This window comes from Balearica regulorum, chromosome 12 (assembly GCF_011004875.1).
Source record: "Balearica regulorum gibbericeps isolate bBalReg1 chromosome 12, bBalReg1.pri, whole genome shotgun sequence".
NCBI classification, from domain to species: domain Eukaryota; kingdom Metazoa; phylum Chordata; class Aves; order Gruiformes; family Gruidae; genus Balearica; species Balearica regulorum.
In genome coordinates, this window is record NC_046195.1 from 21,971,873 (window position 1) to 21,991,736 (window position 19,864).

Sequence of the window (19,864 nt, forward strand, 5' to 3'; positions counted from 1 at the left end):
TTAGTAATTACTGGTTCTACATCCATGTAGTACATTACGGTAAATAAACAGGGTACACTGTTGGGTAGCAATTGATTAATTAGCACGTTCATACTGCATAGCTCAATGGTTTAAGATTGCTGAGTTTTGAGATATAGTTTGCAATTATTAAAAGGAAAAATTTGTTCCCATTTCTCAGTTTACTCTTCTGTATAACCTTTTTTTTTTTTTCCTCAAATAGAATGTTTGATGGTTCAAAATCTTAGCTTTTATTTAGAAAAATCCTGTAATGGAATATTGGTTATCATTTTAAAATGTTTCTCTTCAAAGGGGTGTAACACTTTCAAAGAACTATTTTTAACCTGAAACTTGGTCAAATTTCACCACGTAAAATCAATGCAGTTTAACAGAGTTTTTCCTGAGCAACCGTTAACCTGGTTGATGCTGCAGCTGGGACGCGCCAGGCACACAGCGGGTGCTCCCCTCAGCACGCTGAAACAAACCCGTTCCCGAAGACGGAACTGCCCGATTCTTTGTGCTGCAACCAGCGCCAACGTGCGCCCCTCCGCAGGGACGACGGGCCCCTCTCTGGGTCTGTGGCGGGCGGGATTCCTCACTCCCCTCGCTTCCCGGGGCTGCCCCGGCCGCCTCACCCGGCCCCCGCCTCGCCTCGCCTCACCTCAGCGCGGAGAGCTCCGGCGCCGGCTCTCCCGCGTCTCCCCCAGCCCCGACCCTCCTCTCCCCTCAGGGAGCCGCACACCCCAGACTGCCCCGCTCTCCCTCGCACCCACTGACAAGGCCCAGCCCCGCTCCGGAGCCCTGTCCCACGGCCACCGCCGAGGTGACACTGCCGGGGTGACACCGCCGCCACCGCTCCTTCCCGCCCTTCGGCGGGCCGCTGCGCGCAGCCGGCGCAGGCGCGGAGGTTGCGCAGGCGCGCCGGCCGGAGCCGTTGGTGCGGGGTGGGTGCGGGAAGCGGGACGGGGCGGGGGGGGCTGCCCCGCGGGATGCGGGTGCTGCGGCGGCTGCATGAGGCGGCGGTGGGGCTGCTGCTGTGGCGGGGAACGGCGGCGGCAGCAGCAGCGCCCCGTCCCGCCGCTTCGGAGGTGCTGAGCCAGCACCTGCGGCAACGCGGCCTGCCCCACTGGACCTCGTACTGCGTCAAGTACAGCGCCGTGCGCAACGACCAGTTCGGCCTCTCCCACTTCAACTGGCGGGTGAACGGCGCCAACTACCACATCCTGCGCACCGGCTGCTTCCCCTTCATCAAATACCACTGCTCCCGCGCCGCCCCGCAGGACCTGGCGCTACAGAACGCCGCCTTCACCGCCCTCAAGGTCCTCAACGCCGGTGAGTCGTGTCCCGGGCCGGCTCCGCGGCCTCCCCTCGGCTTACCTCCCCGGCTGTGAGGCGGGCGGAGCGGCGCTCCCCCTTGGCTCTCGTCGTCCTGCGGCCGGACTGAGGCGGTTGAGGCGGTCGGGCTGCGCCCCTCGCAGGAGGAACGGCCGCAGGAAGGGGGACGCGGGGTGAGGCAAAACCGGCGTTCGCCGTGTGCCTGGAGTCGGGATGGGGGCTGTGACCGGGGACCTGCCGGGCGCCTCGGGCAGCTCCTCTCCTCTCCCCCTCTCCTGGAGGCTCCCCGTCCTCCGTCCCCCCCCCGCCCCGGGTCGGACCAGGCGGCGTAAGGAAACCCGAATTAAAAAAAGCCTGTGCTTTCAGCAGCTGTGAGAAAGCAGAGCTGTAAATCGATAACGCTTTGGGGTTTTACCGAGTTCGTGTGTCTCTGTCCAGTTGTGAGAGAGAAAAATTAAACCGCCTTAAAGCAAACGCGAGAGCAGTTGTTATTTAAATGGCTAACATCAGTCGGTATGGATCATTTTCCATCTAAAAATCCATGTTCTGTTACTGTGGATGAAGTTCTGTCCTCTGAGCAGATACAGGAGCGCTAGATGAAGCAAAACAGTTTGTTTCTTGGAAAGTGCCTGGGCTCATTTTTTGTGTTTTGCATACAGGCAGTGTCTGGCGTAGGGGAGGACTTGGACCGTGCTTGATCCTAAAGCGCTGCTGCAATAGAAATGCTTATCAATAAAAATGTTCTATCACTATCTTATTAATATAAAAATGGATATAGACAGGTTTTGAAAGGCATTATTATCCAAAACTTAGTATATGGAGACAACACTTATTTAAATGGTGACAGTCACATAACTGATTTCATCAGTTTCTTGTTTTCATATTTCACTTAAAAAAAATAAACCTCATTTGCTTTGCAAGTCTTCAGTGATGTTTTACAAACACGTCTGCTAGTCTTCATTTTTTGATCTTCCCAACTGGCATAGTGAGAAAATAGAAAAACAGAGATTGATTTCTTAGTAATAACTTTAAATCTGATTTTATTTTTCCCTCCACACAGTCAGACCTTTTATCTGCTCCATCTTTCTTGCAGCTACCTTGCATGTTTCATCTTTAAATGATTGGCAGGCATGATTAAAAAGTCAACTCATCTCCCTCTTCTGAGAATCTAGCTTAAGCACTTGGGTAACTTCAAGCACATTAAATTTGGTGGTTTTATACCTTACTGAATTCAGGGCCTAACTCCATCTCCATTTTTTCCCTGTATATTAAGTAAAATACTGTTGTCTCTAATAGATGGGTAACTCAGCAGTGCTAAGAACGATGGCACATTTTATATATATGCCTTTCTACTGATTCCAGTTTTGTTGGAGTTGGTAGTCTTGACTACTGATCTGATTTTCCCAAGAACAGCTTATGGTGATCGATGAAGTCACTGCCTGTTTTCCTTCCTATCTCTACTCTGATACATAGACAGACGCTGAACTGATAACTAAGTGGATGTCCAGGGAGTTTGTGTTTTAGTGTTTGGATATATTTTTTTTTTAAATCAGTAGAAATCGGGTTGTATACGTGACCACATTTCACTTCTTTCATACTGCTGTCCTCACATTTTCTTTTTCTATTAATTCCTGCGTATCGCTGCTTTTCTTAAACTGCTTTCTGATTCTCGTGTGCTTGACGTGTACTGATAGCCGCTTGTAAGCGTTTCAGCAAAGGCAAAATGTTAATAAGGCAGCTTTGACAGGAGCGCTTTTCCTCTAATTTCATTTTGGAATTGTTATTCTTTACTATTAATAGGTGGTTTTAATTTTCCTGGCTTGCTATCTGTGTATGTAACGTGTTTTTGTCTTTTCTTAGGCATCCCAACTTTACTATATGGAATTGGCTCCTGGTTCTTTGTCAGTGTCACAGAGACTGTTCATACGAGTCATGGCCCAGTTACTATTTATTTTCTAAATAAAGAAGATGAAGGCGCAATGTACTGAAATCACGCCCTCAAGTACCTGTCACTTGGTGGGTTTCTGAGTTACATCTACAAATATCTGCTTCCTTTGACTAAAAAGAACTGAAGTCAACTTTGTTTTTTACAGTGCATTCTTTTACTTAACATGCTGTCTTCAGGAAGCTTCATGGACTTTTTGGTCATAAGAGATTTATTTTTGCAGAGGTCAGTAAAGTTGAAAAAGTAGAAGCCTTGGGAGAAGAATTAGTACTTCTAAGGGTATTAAAATTTACAGAAGTCAGTGACTCGTACTGCTGAACAAACTTGCGATAATTGAGATACATCTACCAGCTTAGAGAACTGAATTGTAGCATGCGGGCAAGGAAACTGTGAATACGCTAGATGTTTTCAGAATGTCTCTGAAAGGATTAAGCTGCTTAGGTTTAGGCTCTGACTAGATGTTTCATAATGCATTAATTGTCATAGTTGCACGCGTGTTTGAATGAATCCATGGCACTGACTAATCACAATTGCCTGGAGGACTCTGGAAAAAAATACCACCCCAAGAAGTTAAAAATGACTGTATCACATTTCTTCAAATTACATTTGAATAAAATATCTAAAATATGTTTTATGCTTGTATTTTTTGCAATTCTTGAACTCCAGATATCTGCATTATTATTTTTTTTTTCCTTTTGGTTGCTTTGTTAAGGAACAAAACCTAAGTAATCTAGAAGATTTAGTCCCCTGCACTAATTTACAAATTGCTGGTATTTTTAATTAGTACAGGAGAATGAGAAGAATACTACCCTCTTTTTTTTTTTTTTTTTTTTTTTTTTTTTATGCAAGAGACCTGATTTCTCAAGCTGTAACTGAGCACAGCAGTAACAGGCACATATAATGATGGAGTGACTTAAATTCAGTTGGAAACCTGGGCAAAGGAAAAAGCTTTTTAGGGAATTATTTGGATAGTAGAAATGTGGAATTATTGGATAGGAAGCTCAAACAACAGAAACACCTGTACAGGATATATTACTGGTGCTTATTTTTAGTGCCAGCAAATAATGCTGTCTATTCGAAATCCCACATCTGGTGATGTGTGTTGGTTATTCCAATTTTCATAAAGATAAATGGAAAACGGGTAGGTGCTGTTTTTGGAGGGTAATCACTATTCCTAAATAAATGATTATCAAGCTATGACTACAGTATAATTTCATTTAAATACTTTTTTTACTTAATTCCAGATAATGGAACTGTTTCCCACTTAATGAAGCAATACATGTGGTTTTTCTAAAAGCAACACTAAATAACACTAATCAGAGAAGTGCTTGCACTGTTCTATTTAATTTTGGAGAATATTCTTGACACAAGTTAAATGGCTCTCAAAGATGAAGAGACGGTGTTATAAGAAGCCTCATTAATAATAAAAATGACTGTTACCATTTTTCTAGAACTGATTTTTACTGTATTGGATAAAGCTGAATGACTGCAGCTCATAAGTTTAAAGTCAAATACTGCTCATTCATTGCCACGGATCTTGTCAATACCTTGCTGAAAAGGTTTAGTCTCAACACAAGGTTGATAAAATGGTTTTTAATTACCAGACTATAAATACAGCTCTTCATTGGAGTTGCACCTCCACTCACTGCGGCTTGTTTGATTTCTGATAATGTGTACTGCTGACTTTGCTTACCTGTTTTTCAATAAATGCAGGCAACATGACTCCTTGTCCATACAGTGATGGGCAAGTCTCCTTAGAGAACATCTTTGACAAACTACCCTATTGATTACTGCAATTCTGTGCTGCTCGCAGCATTAAATAGAGACTTGATTTCTTGTTCAATGATCTCACTGTGTAACAATTAAGCAAATGTAATATTTTCTTGTATTACATGAAAATCAATAGACCTCTTGCTCTTACGAAGTTGATCATGCTAAAGGATGAACTAGAAGATGTCTGAGGGCAGAGTGCAAATATGGCATCGTTCATTCATTTCATTAAGGCTTGTGTGTGACCTGCTCTGGTACTGAAGAGGGAGAATATGCTATTTATAAGGGATAACACTTGAGTTACTAAATCATGGCAAAGATAACTTTCAAGTGGGAATATAAACGTACTTGCTTGTCTTCAGCCGAAGGTAAAATACTTCATCTGGCTTTTGTTCTCTTTTTGCTATAAATACCTACTTAGTATCTTTTTTTATCATTTACCCTAAGTTTTGGCCTGAACGCAAGCTGGAAATGCTGAGGCCCAAGAAGACTCATACCATCTTGTCTAAAGCATGTCTGTAAGGCCCTGGGGAGCACGGGAATGGCAAGCAAGGACGAGCATGCAGTGTGCGCTGCCCTACCTTTCTAATCCCCATCACCGTAAACTCTTGCCTCGTAGCACTCTGCTCCTAAAGGGACAATCCAGCACGAGGACAGCGGGGTCTTCTGTTGCAGAGAAGTCTGAATGCTTGAACTAAAGAGTGTCCCTGAAGTGGGCTTTAAAGATGAGCTGCTAGCCGTTGAATTGTTCAAAGATGCGTTATTGGCGTGTGTAGCACCTAACTGCTTGCCTGTGAGGTCCTTTCGTGTTGTCTCGTAACCCATTTGCTTCAAAAGACGAACTTGTAGGGAACCAAACTTTGATAATTCCTCTGGTCCAGAATAATTTATTTGCAATTGTTTTAGTTCCTTTTTGTATGTATTACACTATGCGTATGTTGTGTATGCAACATACACTAATGTTGACATATCTTTTTATAGATGATTGAGCTACAAAATGACCCTTCTAACTTCTTACGGATTTGATGTGCACAGTTTCCATTTGAAATAAAGTGTAGTTTATCTTGTAAGCCTGGCCTTCATTATCTCTTTACTGTATTCAGGAATGGTGTTTAAATGAGAGAGAGATGACATAAAAAGGCAGAGAGCTTTGTTTCACCTCACTTAACAACTACTTCAGATAAATGAAACCTTAGTCTAAACCCAGAGGATCAGGTAGCTACTTCTTGTAGCAGTCTTTTTAAACAGTAATGACTATTGGGGGCATCTCAACCTAAACGAGCGCTTAGCATTACATCTTACCTAGGTCAATGGTCTCAGGTATCCCAGTTAAACTGTGTTACTGTAAATTAATGGAAAATGTAACTGCGCTTTGCTGAAAGATCAATGTCCAATAAAGGCTTCACAATCAAATCTTGTTGCAATGATTGAGGTCCTTAATTGCCTTTCAAAGATAAGGTGGTAATCAACATAGGTTTAACTGATCTTTTTTACCAGTTCAATTACATGCTAATGACTACAGCCAAGTCAGGATCTTTAACTACTTATACTTATTAAATCTTATGTTTGTTGTGAAAAATTACTTAAGCCACACAATCGATAAAACCCAGGTCTTAATTACTATATTTCACTTTTATACCTTTTTGTATGTTTGACAAATGTTTCACTGGAGACTGTGTAGCACTAATGGTAGTACCCCAAGAAATACCATTTTCTGTTACTGTCAACTCCTCCAAATTGTGGTAACACATGGGTGTTTTTATGTTTGTTTTAATGAAGTTTTGTGACTGGTAATGCAAACATGTTCCAGGCAGCTCATTGTACTTAAATACCATATTTACATGTAATAGTTACTTGCGAACCTTCAGGTGGACACAGTTTCAACTTGAGGTTCTCGGGTTTTTTCCCACTGTAAATTAATAGTAGATTTAGCTAGTAATAAGGACTGATATTCCCAATTGCTTAAGATCAGTACTCTCACACTGTCTCAAAAATAAGTTGCTGTGTCCCCTTGTTGATCCCTGTCTTTTCCCTGGAGCCATATCCAATGTTTTTCTCTGGTCTTCAGAGAAACCTGGAGCCAACTGACCTTTTGTTGACTTAAGCAGAAGTTAGATTCGTCCTCAACTTGCTTTTTGCGGTTGACCTGCTGTAATTCTGAGCGTGATGCAGCACTAGGTAGAATCTTTCAGGTTTTTTTTCTTTGATCTTTGTTTTTACGTATTTGTGCTTACTCTGCGTGCAAAAGTTGGCAGGCATGAACAGATCTCAGTTTCTCAAGACTCCTGTGAAGTGGAGCAGCAGTATCCCAAATTTAACCACAGAGCTATCTGGCAAAGTGACGTACCCGTGTGTGTGCAAGTCTGAGCTGCCCGGTGTGCTTGCTTAGGCTTGCCAGGCTCGCTTGTGCCCAACGAACAGTACGAATACTGAAAATCTGTAAAACAGTAACTACATCCATAACCTCCGCCTTAATTCAAGGCAACCATTTGACAGAAACTGTCGGTCCTCTCTGAACTCTTACAGGAAAGTACACTGGTATTGGCTAATTTACGTACTCAAAGCAGTAATTACCCATTAACAGAGACAAAGGCTACTCTTTTCCTCTTTTTTCAAACTTTGTTTTTGAGCTGCTTGAGATTAAAGAAGTTGGAGAAGGGACGGCACCAACGATGTGGAAGTTCTGGAGTTGCTACAGGAAAATGGAGAGGAGGAAACTTTCTCTGACAAATGTACTGAGTAAATGAGAGACTTTAGCAAAAACAGCCTACGTGGAATAGCAGCGGTGGGGTGGTGTTCAGATGGAGAAGGACGTCTAGAGTGGGACTGAGAATGAGGGAAAAATGACAGGTTTTAAGAAGTCGCTTGCCTCTGCCCGGTATTCTTCAACTGTAAGTATTTTCAAATTTATTGATACTCTTTCTGTTACTAATACTTTCTGGAAAAGGAGAACAGGAATCCAGAGTTCATTCTTCCAACGCTCAGAAGTGTTACTGCATTTTGTCATGGACAGATTTAAAATTTTTGATGAAGAAGAATTTATTGGAATTATTCTATAGGCGAGAAAAATGAAGTAGAAAAAATGTGAGTTGACTAAATAGTCTCCTTTGAGAATCTAATAGCAGTAAAAAGATCCTTGATGTCTAAATCTCTTTGCAAACTGTAATTATAGATCTCCCTGATGCACGTTATCATTGAATGAAACTTAGGTATTTCTTAATAGTCGAACGCCCTTAGGCCTCTGGTTTAGACCAACTTTGCCTGAAACAAAGATTTTGCTTCATATATTATTTACTTCAGTCATTTAATTTAAATTGGCTTTTCCTGTAACTCCTTAATCATATTCACTGCAGAGAAGTAAGTTAGTAATTCTGAGAGTTGCCTTGATTTTATCCCAAAATATACATATTTATGGAAGTAGATGTCATGTTACACTTTCTTGGGGTGTATTGTTCAATTTAAATGCACCCAAGAAAAAGTGGCAGCTTTGGTACTACAGCAAGGGGAATGTAGAATAAAGCTTGTCGCCAATATATTCCAAGTTTATTTAAAAGATTATTTTTTAATTTTTTTTTTTAGAAAATAAGCTGTTATTACTGTGTTTGCATTTAAGTCTTTTAAATAAAGCATGTGTGCAGGAGAACATCAAAATTTGCATTAATGATTAGGACACTTAATGTCAATTACTGACCTTTGTGAATTAGTAAGTGAATAAATGCAGCTGAAATAGAGGGCTAATGTATCACAAAATATGTATTACTCATAGATGAGTGGAGTTTAACCTTAATTATTTATGCTAATGCATCGTAATGTTCTAGTAAACACACTGCGATATGTTTTATAAAGTGATGATGTCCATGTAGCATGAGAGCTTTCTGCAACAGACTGTAAGCGATCATGATTTTGTCTGAGGTCCAGTTATAAATGATTCAGACTATTACAATTTTCAGTGACAAGGTTGTCTTACAGAAACTCCAAATACGTATCTCTTCAGCATTTAAAAAAATGCAGAGGAAGCCACTAAGGTTTGAAATGATGGAATACTCGGCGGTGTAAGTTAGCCAGTGTGGATGCATTACGGTTGCTCTTTGCTTGGTAAGGTAGAATACGTATGGCTTAGAGTGATCTTAATAGCAATTGCATCACTTTAAGCACAGTTTATGAACCCTGTTCTAGTGCATTATAAAACCAATTTATTACTTTCAGTGATATTAATAATCCTAATAGAATTAAATCGGTAAAACATGATTAAAAGCAATCCTTCAAACAAAAAGTCTGATCAAGGAAACTTTCAAGTTTAAAATGTTCCAAATCGACCACTTTTAAAGAACACTTGACATTTTTGAGCAAGATTATAAAATATTACAAAGTCAAACCTATTTTTAGTCTTACAAGAAGAAATACCATTAGATATGATTGTTACGTGCTTAGTGATTCATGGGCCTGGTTATATACGTGCTTTGTGATATATGAATTATTTAGTAAGAAAAATCACAATAATTTTGTTGTTGCTCAAGAATTTATAGGTTGACAGAAAAAACAATTATGCAGCCCCTGAAGCTGGTCTGATGGGGTACAGTAACATCATTAATGATACGCAGCCAGTTTTGCTCAATCCAGCTGGTATAGTTTACGTTGTAATTTTTTCAGTAATTGTGTCTCATATCTAGTCCTTAAAATATACATAAAACATGCTTGTAATTTGCTTTATTTCAAAAGATGTTCATAATTTAAAGTAAGAACTAAGCATTTAATAATTCAGCCTAAACCAAGTTTACTGCTGGCTGGTTTTTTGGTGGTTTTTGTTTGTGGGTTTTTTTCCCAGTTCAAGATGAGTTTACTAGGAGAAAGATTGTTAAAAGATCTATTTGAAGCCAGATTCTGCTCCCACCAAATTAAAAGTAAGATCAATTTATTTCCTGGTACTTGGTTCACAAACAGTCACTTGCCTCTTACTCCAGAGAGCCCGTGCAAAGTGTCTGCAAGGGGTGGTAGGGAGGCGTGGAAGGAAGACAGCTAGTTTTCTGCAAGTTTAAATGCAGGTTTTAAGGGATCTTCATCTGCACATGTATTGATCAAGCTGGTACACTTGGGTGATTTTTTTCCTGGGAGATGCATGTTAGAGAAGAGTATGTTTAGAAAGCCTGGATACTGTTGACCTACTTTTTTTCATGAGCCTAAGGGAATTCGGTTTGCTGCACTCACTGGCAATCTGAAGATGTGGGGAAGTAAAAAAGGTGAATTTCACCGTGATATATTATTCTATCAACATAGGAAGTTATGTATTAATTTCTTAAAAAAAAAAACAAAACAAAACAAAAAACCATGAAAATGTATGCTACTAAAGCAATGATCAGGTGCCATTTTCTCTAGGAAATGAAGAGCTTAGCCTTTGTTTTGTGTAATACCTACCCAGAAACTGGTACAGGGAAGAAGCAGAGATGATAAATTGAATTTAGTGAACCAAGGACTTGTATTTAGATTCTGCTTCCTCTGAGTCTGTTTTACATTCTGTATCTGAATTACATGTAATATAGTACAGTACTGGTAATGCAGTATTCCAGAACATTTTTAATAGTTAAAATGTTGAGTAACGTTTAGCACATGTAGTTAACAAATGTTACCTATTTAGTCTGTTACGTGGTAAATGCATGCTATTCCTATGTCGGAGCTGAGTAAATTCTAGTAGTAGTGAGGTTAAAATTTCCCAGAGATGCTCAGTGGGAGCTATAATGAAACGCTGGACTTTCTGACTCCGTCCTCAGCCTCATTTCCTTCTGTTCAACAGGCTGAGCACAGGACTAGAGGAAATTCGGTTTGGCTCCTAATACTGGTTGTAGTGCACTTCAACTCCCGATATGGGCCAGTGCAATTGGCATAATTTATCCGCTTTCGTTTCCACTGAATATTTACAATGGGCATATTGTAAGGGTTATTACAAAAATAGCAGGTAGCATGTACGTCGAGAAACGCTGTGTAAAGAGGACTATGGAAGTGCCAAGCACTGTGCTTTTCACCTGCCTTGGCCCGATTCGCTCCTGAGATTGAGCTCGGGCATCCCTCCACCAGTGGCGAGGAAACCGCCTAGATACAGGTCCTGGAACTCGGGAATATTCACGGATGGGGCCAGGGGAGTCAGCTCTTTCTTTCCTCCCTCCTCTTTTTATGGAGTTTTGGTACAGGGACTCAAAACTTCATTATATGTCTGCGGGAGTGAAAAAATAGAAAATGACTTGTGTGAGGGAACTTCCTTTGCAGTGGGAATAGAGAGGGAAACAAGTAATAACTTATTTCCTTACTTTTTGAGGGCCTTGCAAATTATCATGATAACCATGTTCCAGGCAATCGGTGGGGGACAGCGTTTTTTCCGTACCACTCGCCGATAATCCTGTGAGATTCCGCAGCATGGCAGATCTAATAATTTTAGTATTCTTCTGCGTCAGCATTCTGCTTTTCCTTGAAACCAAACATTTTTCTTTACGTGACCATCTCCAGATCTCTGTCCTCTCTAACCGCAGCGGAAAGCAGCAGAGAGCAGCAGCAGACTGCAATGAGAGAGTTGTTCTCGCGCTTGTAGCATAAAACCAGCCTGGAAGTCAGTGGCACTGATGGAGGATATTTCCCCCACACAAATAAAAATAGAATTTATAGAAGTCACGGGCTTCATGATCCTCCTGTAATTAAAGCACTGATATATTGTTCCTTTGTAGATTTTGAATGTTATTTCATTGTGGATAGACAATAACTTTGGATGCGTAATTACAAGTAGGAAATCCAGGCATATTTCTTGCTGACAGCATGACATCTGGATTTAGTGGAGAAAATCAGACTGCTTAATTATTATTATTTTTCTGTGGCTTTCTGGAATTCTCAAACTTCCTGTGTCGGAAACTTTTAAAGAGGAAATTCTTGGGGCAGTCTAATACTGAACTTCAAGAATATTTTATGATACATATTAAAAAATTTGCTACCCAAATTTTCCCCCAATGTTGAAGAACAATATAAAAATAGATTTTGGTGAAGTTCTGTTCTCATAGCAGAAAGTCTGCAGGACGATAAGGTAAATTTTAACTATTTGTTTCAAATGCTGATATAGTTAGAATTTCTTATGAAACATGGGTTTTAAAGAAATATGTAGCAAACTCAGACCTCTGTCAAGAAACATGTGCTTGATGTGCAGTATGTCTTAAGATATAAAAAATCCTTGAAGTTTGATTACAGCTGCATCAACACAAATCAGAATGGGGGATTAAGGTTATGATTAGCCCTGGAAAAGCTACATAATATTTATGCAAATTTGGCAAATTGAGTTGGTTTTCCCCATAGTCTTGCAAATGAAAAAGACATTTTAGAAAAATTGCAGTTCTATAGAAATTCTATGATTTTTGTATGCCATTCTTGAACATTTAATAGAAAATTAATCTGATTGAAATGAACCTGAGTGAAAGGTATACAGGGACTGCAGGTAAAAGGTTCATTTGAACAGGAGGACGTCTGTGTGGGCAGCACCAGTCCCTTAGATACTCAGGAGTTGAGGGTCTATTAATTTCTAGTGTAGGAACTAATTTATAAAGTTATTGAACAGAGAGAGAATTTCTCTCTGCTAATGGCCATTGAAAGATCCTTTTTCTTCTAAAGCTGAAACAATGCAGAATTCTAATATGAGGAAGCTTGAAGATGTTTCAGGAATTAAATATACCTTCCATTTTTTCCCCCCCTCTAAATTGATAATATAACTCAAATAGTCTAGTTTGTCATATATGATAACGCGAGAGGTTGTGATAAAATGTCCAGATCAATAGCCCACAACTGAGATTAATGCTCTTCTTCCACTAAAAAGAACCGCAAAGTTTAGTGCTGCAGAGCTGTATGGAGCGGAGAGCCTTCCCTCTGACTTCTGTTGGGCAAAAAGCTTTTTTCTTTCGAAAAGCTGCACACGGCGCATCATGGCTTGTGATTGCGGCAGGGAGATGACATAGCTGCTGCGCTCACCCACAGAACCGTGCTTTTCTGCTGCTGGGGAAGCTGGACCAAGCTTTTAGTGGGGATTTTCTTTTGTCATATGCTTTAAAACAGGCAGTGGTTTGAAATGGGGTGTTTTCAGCTGCACCGCTGAACAGGGAACAACTCTTTGAGGGAAAGAATTTTACCGAAACGTCAGTGTAGGAGAATATTGCGTACTTTGGAGAAAGAGCGGAGTGTGTGACAGCTGTTGGCAAAACTGGTTAAAGCGCGTTAATCCAGATGTTTGGATGTTACAGGAATGAGCAGAGGGGTCCTGAGTGCCCCAAGTTACTCCTGGCGCTGCAGTTGGGGCGGCAAGGTGCTCTTGTGTGTTACACAGGGTATTTGCACGGGTGCTCTTGTGCATTACACGGAACGTGTGTTTGCACGGGTGCTCTTGTGTGTTACATGGAACATGTGTTTGCACGGGTGCTCTTGTGTGTTACATGGAACGTGTGTTTGCACGGGTGCTCTTGTGCATTACACAGGGTATCTGCACAGGTGCTCTTGTGCATTACACGGAATGTGTGTTTGCACAGGTGCTCGTGCACTGCATGTGTTTGCACGGGTGCTCTTGTGCATTACACAGGGTATCTGTTTGCACAGGTGCTCTTGTGCATTACACGGAATGTGTTTGCACAGGTGCTCGTGCGCTACATGTGTTTGCACGGGTGCTCTTGTGCATGGAATACCCTGCAGACAAAAGCCCCACGGGTTCCCAAGGAAAAGCTGTCACCGGAGGAGCCCCCAACTCATTAATCTGAATTGAAGACGGGCGGCACTGGGGACTGTCCACACTTTGTAACTCCTGCAGGAGCCCCAGCCTGGCTCCGCTCGATTTGCTGTCTGCGCAGTGGTTTTTCTGTTAAAAGCAGACGGTATAACGGAGGGGCGGAAACATTACAATCCGTGCCTCCGCGCTTTCCGGAGGGACTCCTCCCCGCTCCCCGGGGCGGGCTGCCCACTCCTCCCCGCAACATGGCACCGCCTCCGCTCCCCCCTCCCCTTCTTCCTCCTCCTCCTCCTCCTCCTCCTCCTCCCCCCGGCCCCTCGGTTGTGGTTCCGGGGCAGCGAGTCCTTCCTGCGGCGGGGCGGGGCGGGGCGGCGCAGCCTCGGCCCAGCTCGCAGCACAGCGGCCCGGCGCAGCATGTGAGCCCGGCGGGGCGGGGATGCTCTGGCTGCTCTGCGGCCCCTCCCGCGCCATGGAGAGCCAGGCGCTGGTCATCCGCATCAAGATCCCCGACGGAAGGGCCTTCGACTGGACCGTTCATTCGGCTCCTCAGCTGCTCTTCAGGGACGTGCTGGTGAGTCCCGGCGGGGGCGGCCAGTCCCGGGACGCTGCCACACACCCCACACCCCCCCCCCATCCCCATCCCGCTGCCCGGCAGGAGCGGGGGGTGGCCGGGGAGGGGGGGGGACGGACACGGGGACGCGGCGCTTCGGCCGGGCAGCGGGGGCTGCCGCTCCGTGAGAGCCGACCCGTCACCGCACGGTCACCCGCGTCGGTGTTTTAACGGGAAGGTGGTAGAGGGTGACAGAAATGACGGGCCTGGGGTTCCCCCGCGCTTTAGGGGGGGCGGTGCCGGTGCAGGAGTTGGGGGGGGGGGGGGGGGTTGCTGTGTGGTGCAGAGAAGCGCTTGTTCGCGGGAAGGCGGCCAGGAGGACCCGGGCCGCAGAGCCACGGTCCCAGCTCATCTCAAGGGTTGGTTCCTCCAAGGGCTTGGACGTGTGTGCGTCCCCTGGGCCTGCGCCCCTCGCATCGCTTCAGGGGGATGTAAAATGTCGTCATTTGGAGATGGGGGCTTCCCTGGGTCGGGCACGGTAAGGATGCGCTCCGGGCCTTGTGGGCTTGCTGATGCCCTGTGCCCTGATCTGCCCTCCCCCCTGCCTGCCTGATATTCTCCCCGTCTGCACATCGTGCGTACAGGGACCCTCTGCTTACTCGGAAATAGCGGTGGATATTTATCCCACTTACTGTTTCTTTTTAATTGCATCCTTAGCCCAAAGAAAACTCTCATCCTTGTGCGTGGGTCATGCTTGTTTTCTTCAGGATGCCCTCATCTTTCCTACATAACGCACCTCTGCTAGAGACTCCGTGTGCCCCTATTTCTGTAAGGAAAAATCTTCCCATGCCGCAGGTCATGTGCATATCTATTTTCTTCTGTTGTTATGAATGTTGGAGAGAGATTCTGCAGATCTCTTCCAACGTGTTCCGTTTGAGAAGACACGCGGGGATTAAAGGGTTGATTTGCTGGAAAATGTTCAATGTTGGGCCCCTAGAAGATTGCAGAGGTAATTGGAGCGGATGACAGATCTTCCAGGTTTCATTCTTCCTAACGCTTAGCATTATCCAAGACTTTGTATAGATGGAGGAAAGGGAGCAGAACTTTTGACAGATCAGTGAGATTTTTGGGAGGGACAGTTTCCCCTTGGAGATTGCTGTGAGTTTCCAGTCGTTACGCCGCAAGCCGCTCTACCCTTCAAAGGCAAGCGGTGTAAATCTGAGTCGGGTTTACTCCACATTCTGCTTCATGTTTTCCAGTTTTTTTCCCAAATAAAGTGAGATAATCGCCGACGCTTGGACTATCCTTTGGCATTTTAGAATTATTGGAAAATTAGGTTTGATTGTATTACTTAGAATTAGAGCAATGTTGTCAGGTTGAGGGCATGGCTTTGCAAAACCGCTTTACTTTTTAGTTGTCATCCTTGTTGCTTCAGCGTAAAAGCAGCTGGGGTACCTGGGCCTTAAACTTGGCCCGTGTAGTCTCTTTAACAAGTAGGTTGAAAAAAAAAGAGCTGTTTAAGCATAAACTGCCTATGCGATAGGAACCGGAGCCTGTGGCCCTACGGGGTGCTGGACCTCCAGGAGTCTTGGTCCAGGGTGGGGGTGGGATGTGGGGACCTGGCTCTAAAGCTGGGGAGGGCTTCGGGCAGCACAGCTGTAACTCAGTGCTCCGACTGTATCTTACGGGTGAGACTCCGCACCTGCAGTTGTAGCTCCTACGGCTGCTCCGTCAGGTCGCAGCTGGGGCCAGCGTATGAAGTTAAAATGGACCTGTGTGTCAGTTGTGATGCAAGAGGCAGCGTGGCTTTTGGAGCCCGATCTCAAATCAGCGGAAGTACAACAGTAGAGCTGTTGAAGTAGCTCCGATGGACTTTACCTGCATTGATTTATTAGTTGTATCGGGGCAAAGTACTGAACTCGGGTCTAGTGAGATGCCCGTAACCATGCCCTGCTGCGAACGTGGAGTTTGAGTAATTGTCTCCAGCACGCTGAGGAGGGAGCCTGACAGAGCCCTCAACGTCGGAAGTGATCAATGGACAATGTGGGACCTTGAGGAGCACTGAAGTCGTCAACACCTGCAGTAACCTCCAGTCAGGTGGAACTGATGCCTCCTGAGAGCTGTGGCCACTCTAAGTGTGGAAGAAGTGAATGGGGAAGGGAGGACATGTCAGGCATATCAGACATATCTTCATCTTGGTGCATCTCAGGTTGGTCAGGCGCCTGTTTTTCAGTGCTGATGTGTTTAGGGAGGCAGTTCTATAGGGATCTGTCGTAGAACAGCCGTGATGAATCAAAGCAGAGGGACTGTGATGTGATGGGTCACGCAGAGCGTTCTTCCTGCCACACGGGCAGTGCTTGTGATCAGCAAGTCTCGAGTTTACGTAGGCAAGTCATCCCCACTCAGAGGCCAAGAGCTGCAGGCAGGCTTGGCTAACGGAACGCTTGTCTGGTTCTACGTCGCTGTTGAAGTCACTGGGAAGAGAGGAGGTTTCTGATTCTTCCCCCTCTGCACATGGTTTCGATGCTTATCTTAGTTGTTTGCAGCTGTCTAGCAGATCTACAGGACTTTTAAAAATGTGTTTTTCCAGTTACGAGCAGGTTGAGCTTCCTGTTTCGTGGCAGTTTCTCCAGTCAGCAGGTGATTACGAAACACGCAGGGGTGTACGTTGCTAGTTTTCTTACAAAATCTGGGTTTCTGTGGTTATAATTGCATTCGGTGATCGTTGACGTTCTTCCCAAACTCCTGCAATGTTTGTGTAGGAAGCTCTGTACGTCGAGGCAGCCACGAAACTTTTGGTGACGTCCGTTGCCTGTGCCGTAGGCACTTCTACCCCAGCCAGGTGCAGCCGATGCAGCGAGGAGCGTACCCTTGCGCAGGCGTTCCACGTAGCGCAACAGAGCACTATGGAGAACCGCGCCAGGTGGGTGGCCGGCCACGCGTGCTGTTCGTTCTTCTTCACGGCGCGGGTCGAGATCACCGCGTTAACGGTGTTCTGGGAAGATGCAGCTGCTGCAGATCGCCTGTGGTTCTCTTCACCCGGCTCCTCCGCAGACGTGGGTCTGTCTCCAGCCATCTGCATGCTGAATTATTTCCACCCGCTGGTAGAAGAATATGAATGGTTCCTGGGTGGAAAAGTCCCAGCTCTCTGTCGAGTGAAAGTGGACAGATTTCTGCGTCAGGTCACGTCTGCGTTTGTGATGGTAATTTTCAGTTGCCCGCTGTCAGGCTGTTGCATTGAGGGTGGCGGTGACAGCGGTACCACCGTCCCAACCGAAGCCTTGGGTCACGTATGGGGAGTCAGCAGGTGATGACGCGATTCTCGCCGTCGGTGGAAATCTCAGGTGTGGCGATGACGGGTGTTACGATGGTGTTCAGCTGGGGGTGCAGCCGTGCAGTAGTGCCATTCGATAGCTGTCGTTTTCGTGTCAAAAACCCTTTCTGGTGGACTGTGAAATGTTAAGGAGGAAGAAGTTTAATAAGGTCTGAACTGTCTCAAGGTCCTCGTTTGCCTGACTGTGTTTCGGGAGATGCCATCACAGTATGCACGCGCGCTAATTTATCTGGTGGCTGCAGAAGGTCCGTGAAGGAAGGCTCCGCGCCGTAAAGTGTGGTAGAGCTGGTGCCCCTGTGGCTGGGGGGAGCCCCGAGGGTGGTGGGGGAGGCAGGACCGGGGCCGACCCCGACTTCTGCTGTCCTTCTGCCTTCACGGTAATTTACACTCACCTGGTAGGCAATTACAGAGGGCTTATGTGTTAGAGTATCAACTAAAGATAGTGCGGAGAATTGAGCAATTCCCTACGAAGGTAAATTACTGAATAGTAATAATCCAGCCAGACCCCGCCGTTTCCCTTATTGTCCATGTCTCTCTAAATTGGAGGAACACAAAGCACCCCTTTTCTCTCTCAGCTCCTGCTGTTTGGGGCACAACCCAGCTCTGAATAATCCCTGTAGTTTACCATGTTCCGTGCTGATCTCTGTCTCTGGGTGTTGTCCGGAGCACAGCGGGCTCAGCCCGCTCCGTGTGCCTGCAGCCTGAGCGGTTTGATGGGACACACCATCTCGCCTTGACTGCAGAAGCGCGTGTGCCAGCCACTTCCAGAGACCAGGTGCCTACCTCCAGATCTGTAGCATCGGTGGGAACTGAGGGCTTGGGGCAACCTTGAATTAGCCGTGTAGTAAGGTTGTTCTTCCCCTTAAGGTAGGTCCCGTGTTCTACTTTGCGTTAAGAAATCCCCGTAAAATTATCTTTGAGAACAGCAAGATTTCTTTAAACATTATTTTTATTAATTTAGCGCCCTGGAAGGGTGAACAGTGTTGTGAATACAAATGAGTGTAACCTTGTGGGATTTCAGGCTGGCATACGTCCTCCTTTTTCAGAGAAGCAGCTGCGGTGTAGAGTCACCAAATGCCCTGTCTGTAGCTGTAGAGTAACCCGTTGGAGTCTGATAGTGCAATGCCTTACACACAAAATGACAAATTTCTTACATTTCTTGTGCTCTAATTCTGTCTCTTGGAGGAGCCTTCGCAGGTGCCAAACTATGTATTCAAACTGGACGACCTGGTACCTGCAGGTTGGTGCTGGTGGTTGGCCTTGGCTCAGCGGGACGATGCTTGACCCGTGGAAGCAGCACCGTTTGCGTGCTTTAGGTTCGCCTTTTTCTTGATTACTTTCCTAAACTGGGTGCTAAGAGCTGTTCTTCATAATGTCGCTTTAAATACGTTCTGTCTACATCAGCTTTGCAGACCTGTAAGTTACCGCTAAACAGATTTATTTTAAAGGCGCTACTAAATGAATTACAATAAGCCTATTTTTTTTTCATCAGGTTGTCTAGATTCGTTTGCCCTAGCTGTCACTGGAGTATTTAAGCACTTGGTGGTAATTCAGGATAACTTCATGATGTCATACTGAGATAAACCACATTTTAGCTGAAACGGGAGCGAGGGCCGTGGTTTCAATATCGACGCTGTTGTTTAAAGCAGTGCTTTCACATTTTCTGCTTTCTCACCCAAGAGATAAGTGCTCCGCAGCGCTTCTAGAGAGCAAATCTGATGGCGTTCTTGTTTCAGCTGCCGTTCCTGATTTTTCTCTTCGTCGACAGAGGCTTTTCAGTTTCGTAAGACAAAGTAGAAGCCATCGTGTATGTGAGCCCCCTTGAAGGATGTCTACAAGTCGTAGTATTTTACTGCTTGTGATCTCTGTTGTGATAGTAGAAAACCATCACGCGTAATCTGTTGAAATTTAGAGTAATCCTTTAAGCTTGGGTCACTGAGAGGTCTGCGTGGAAATCTTATGTAGGTGATGAAAACACTGTGGGAACAAGAGAGTAATGGTGTGATTTCCCTCCTTCCCACCCCCTGCAAGGCTGGTTTTTCTCAGGTGCATCTATTAAACAGAAATACTGAAAGTTGACTAGAGCAAAGGGGGGCTTTTTTGTGGCCATTGGCAGGTTTTTCTTTTTAACTATTTACACCATAACTCTTGTCTCACATGGAAAACAGTTCTTAAATTCATGTACGTGGTTGTTAC

General features: G+C 44.6%; 2 protein-coding genes and 1 long non-coding RNA gene across 4 annotated transcripts in view; 2 read left to right on the forward strand and 1 right to left on the reverse strand.

Annotated features, from left to right (window-relative positions):
- LOC142603449 (uncharacterized) overlaps positions 1 to 1,598 on the reverse strand; it is a 33,675-nt gene extending 32,077 nt beyond the window's left edge. The window contains exon 1 of the long non-coding RNA XR_012837380.1: positions 1,375 to 1,598. This is a non-coding gene — a long non-coding RNA (uncharacterized LOC142603449). The remainder of the gene's footprint in view (positions 1 to 1,374) is intronic.
- C12H15orf61 (chromosome 12 C15orf61 homolog) lies at positions 895 to 3,909 on the forward strand. Its single transcript, XM_075764134.1, has 2 exons — positions 895 to 1,329; positions 3,193 to 3,909. Exons 1-2 carry the CDS (start codon positions 987 to 989, stop codon positions 3,318 to 3,320), a joined length of 471 nt encoding a protein of 156 aa, XP_075620249.1. The 5' UTR covers positions 895 to 986; the 3' UTR covers positions 3,321 to 3,909.
- A 10,218-nt stretch (positions 3,910 to 14,127) lies between these two features.
- The window catches only part of MAP2K5 (mitogen-activated protein kinase kinase 5), a 139,241-nt gene continuing 133,504 nt past the window's right edge, over positions 14,128 to 19,864 (forward strand). For both annotated transcript variants that reach the window (XM_075764126.1, XM_075764127.1), the window contains exon 1: positions 14,128 to 14,355. In XM_075764126.1, coding sequence (XP_075620241.1) covers positions 14,221 to 14,355 — 135 coding nt within the window. In that variant the 5' untranslated portion in view covers positions 14,128 to 14,220. The remainder of the gene's footprint in view (positions 14,356 to 19,864) is intronic.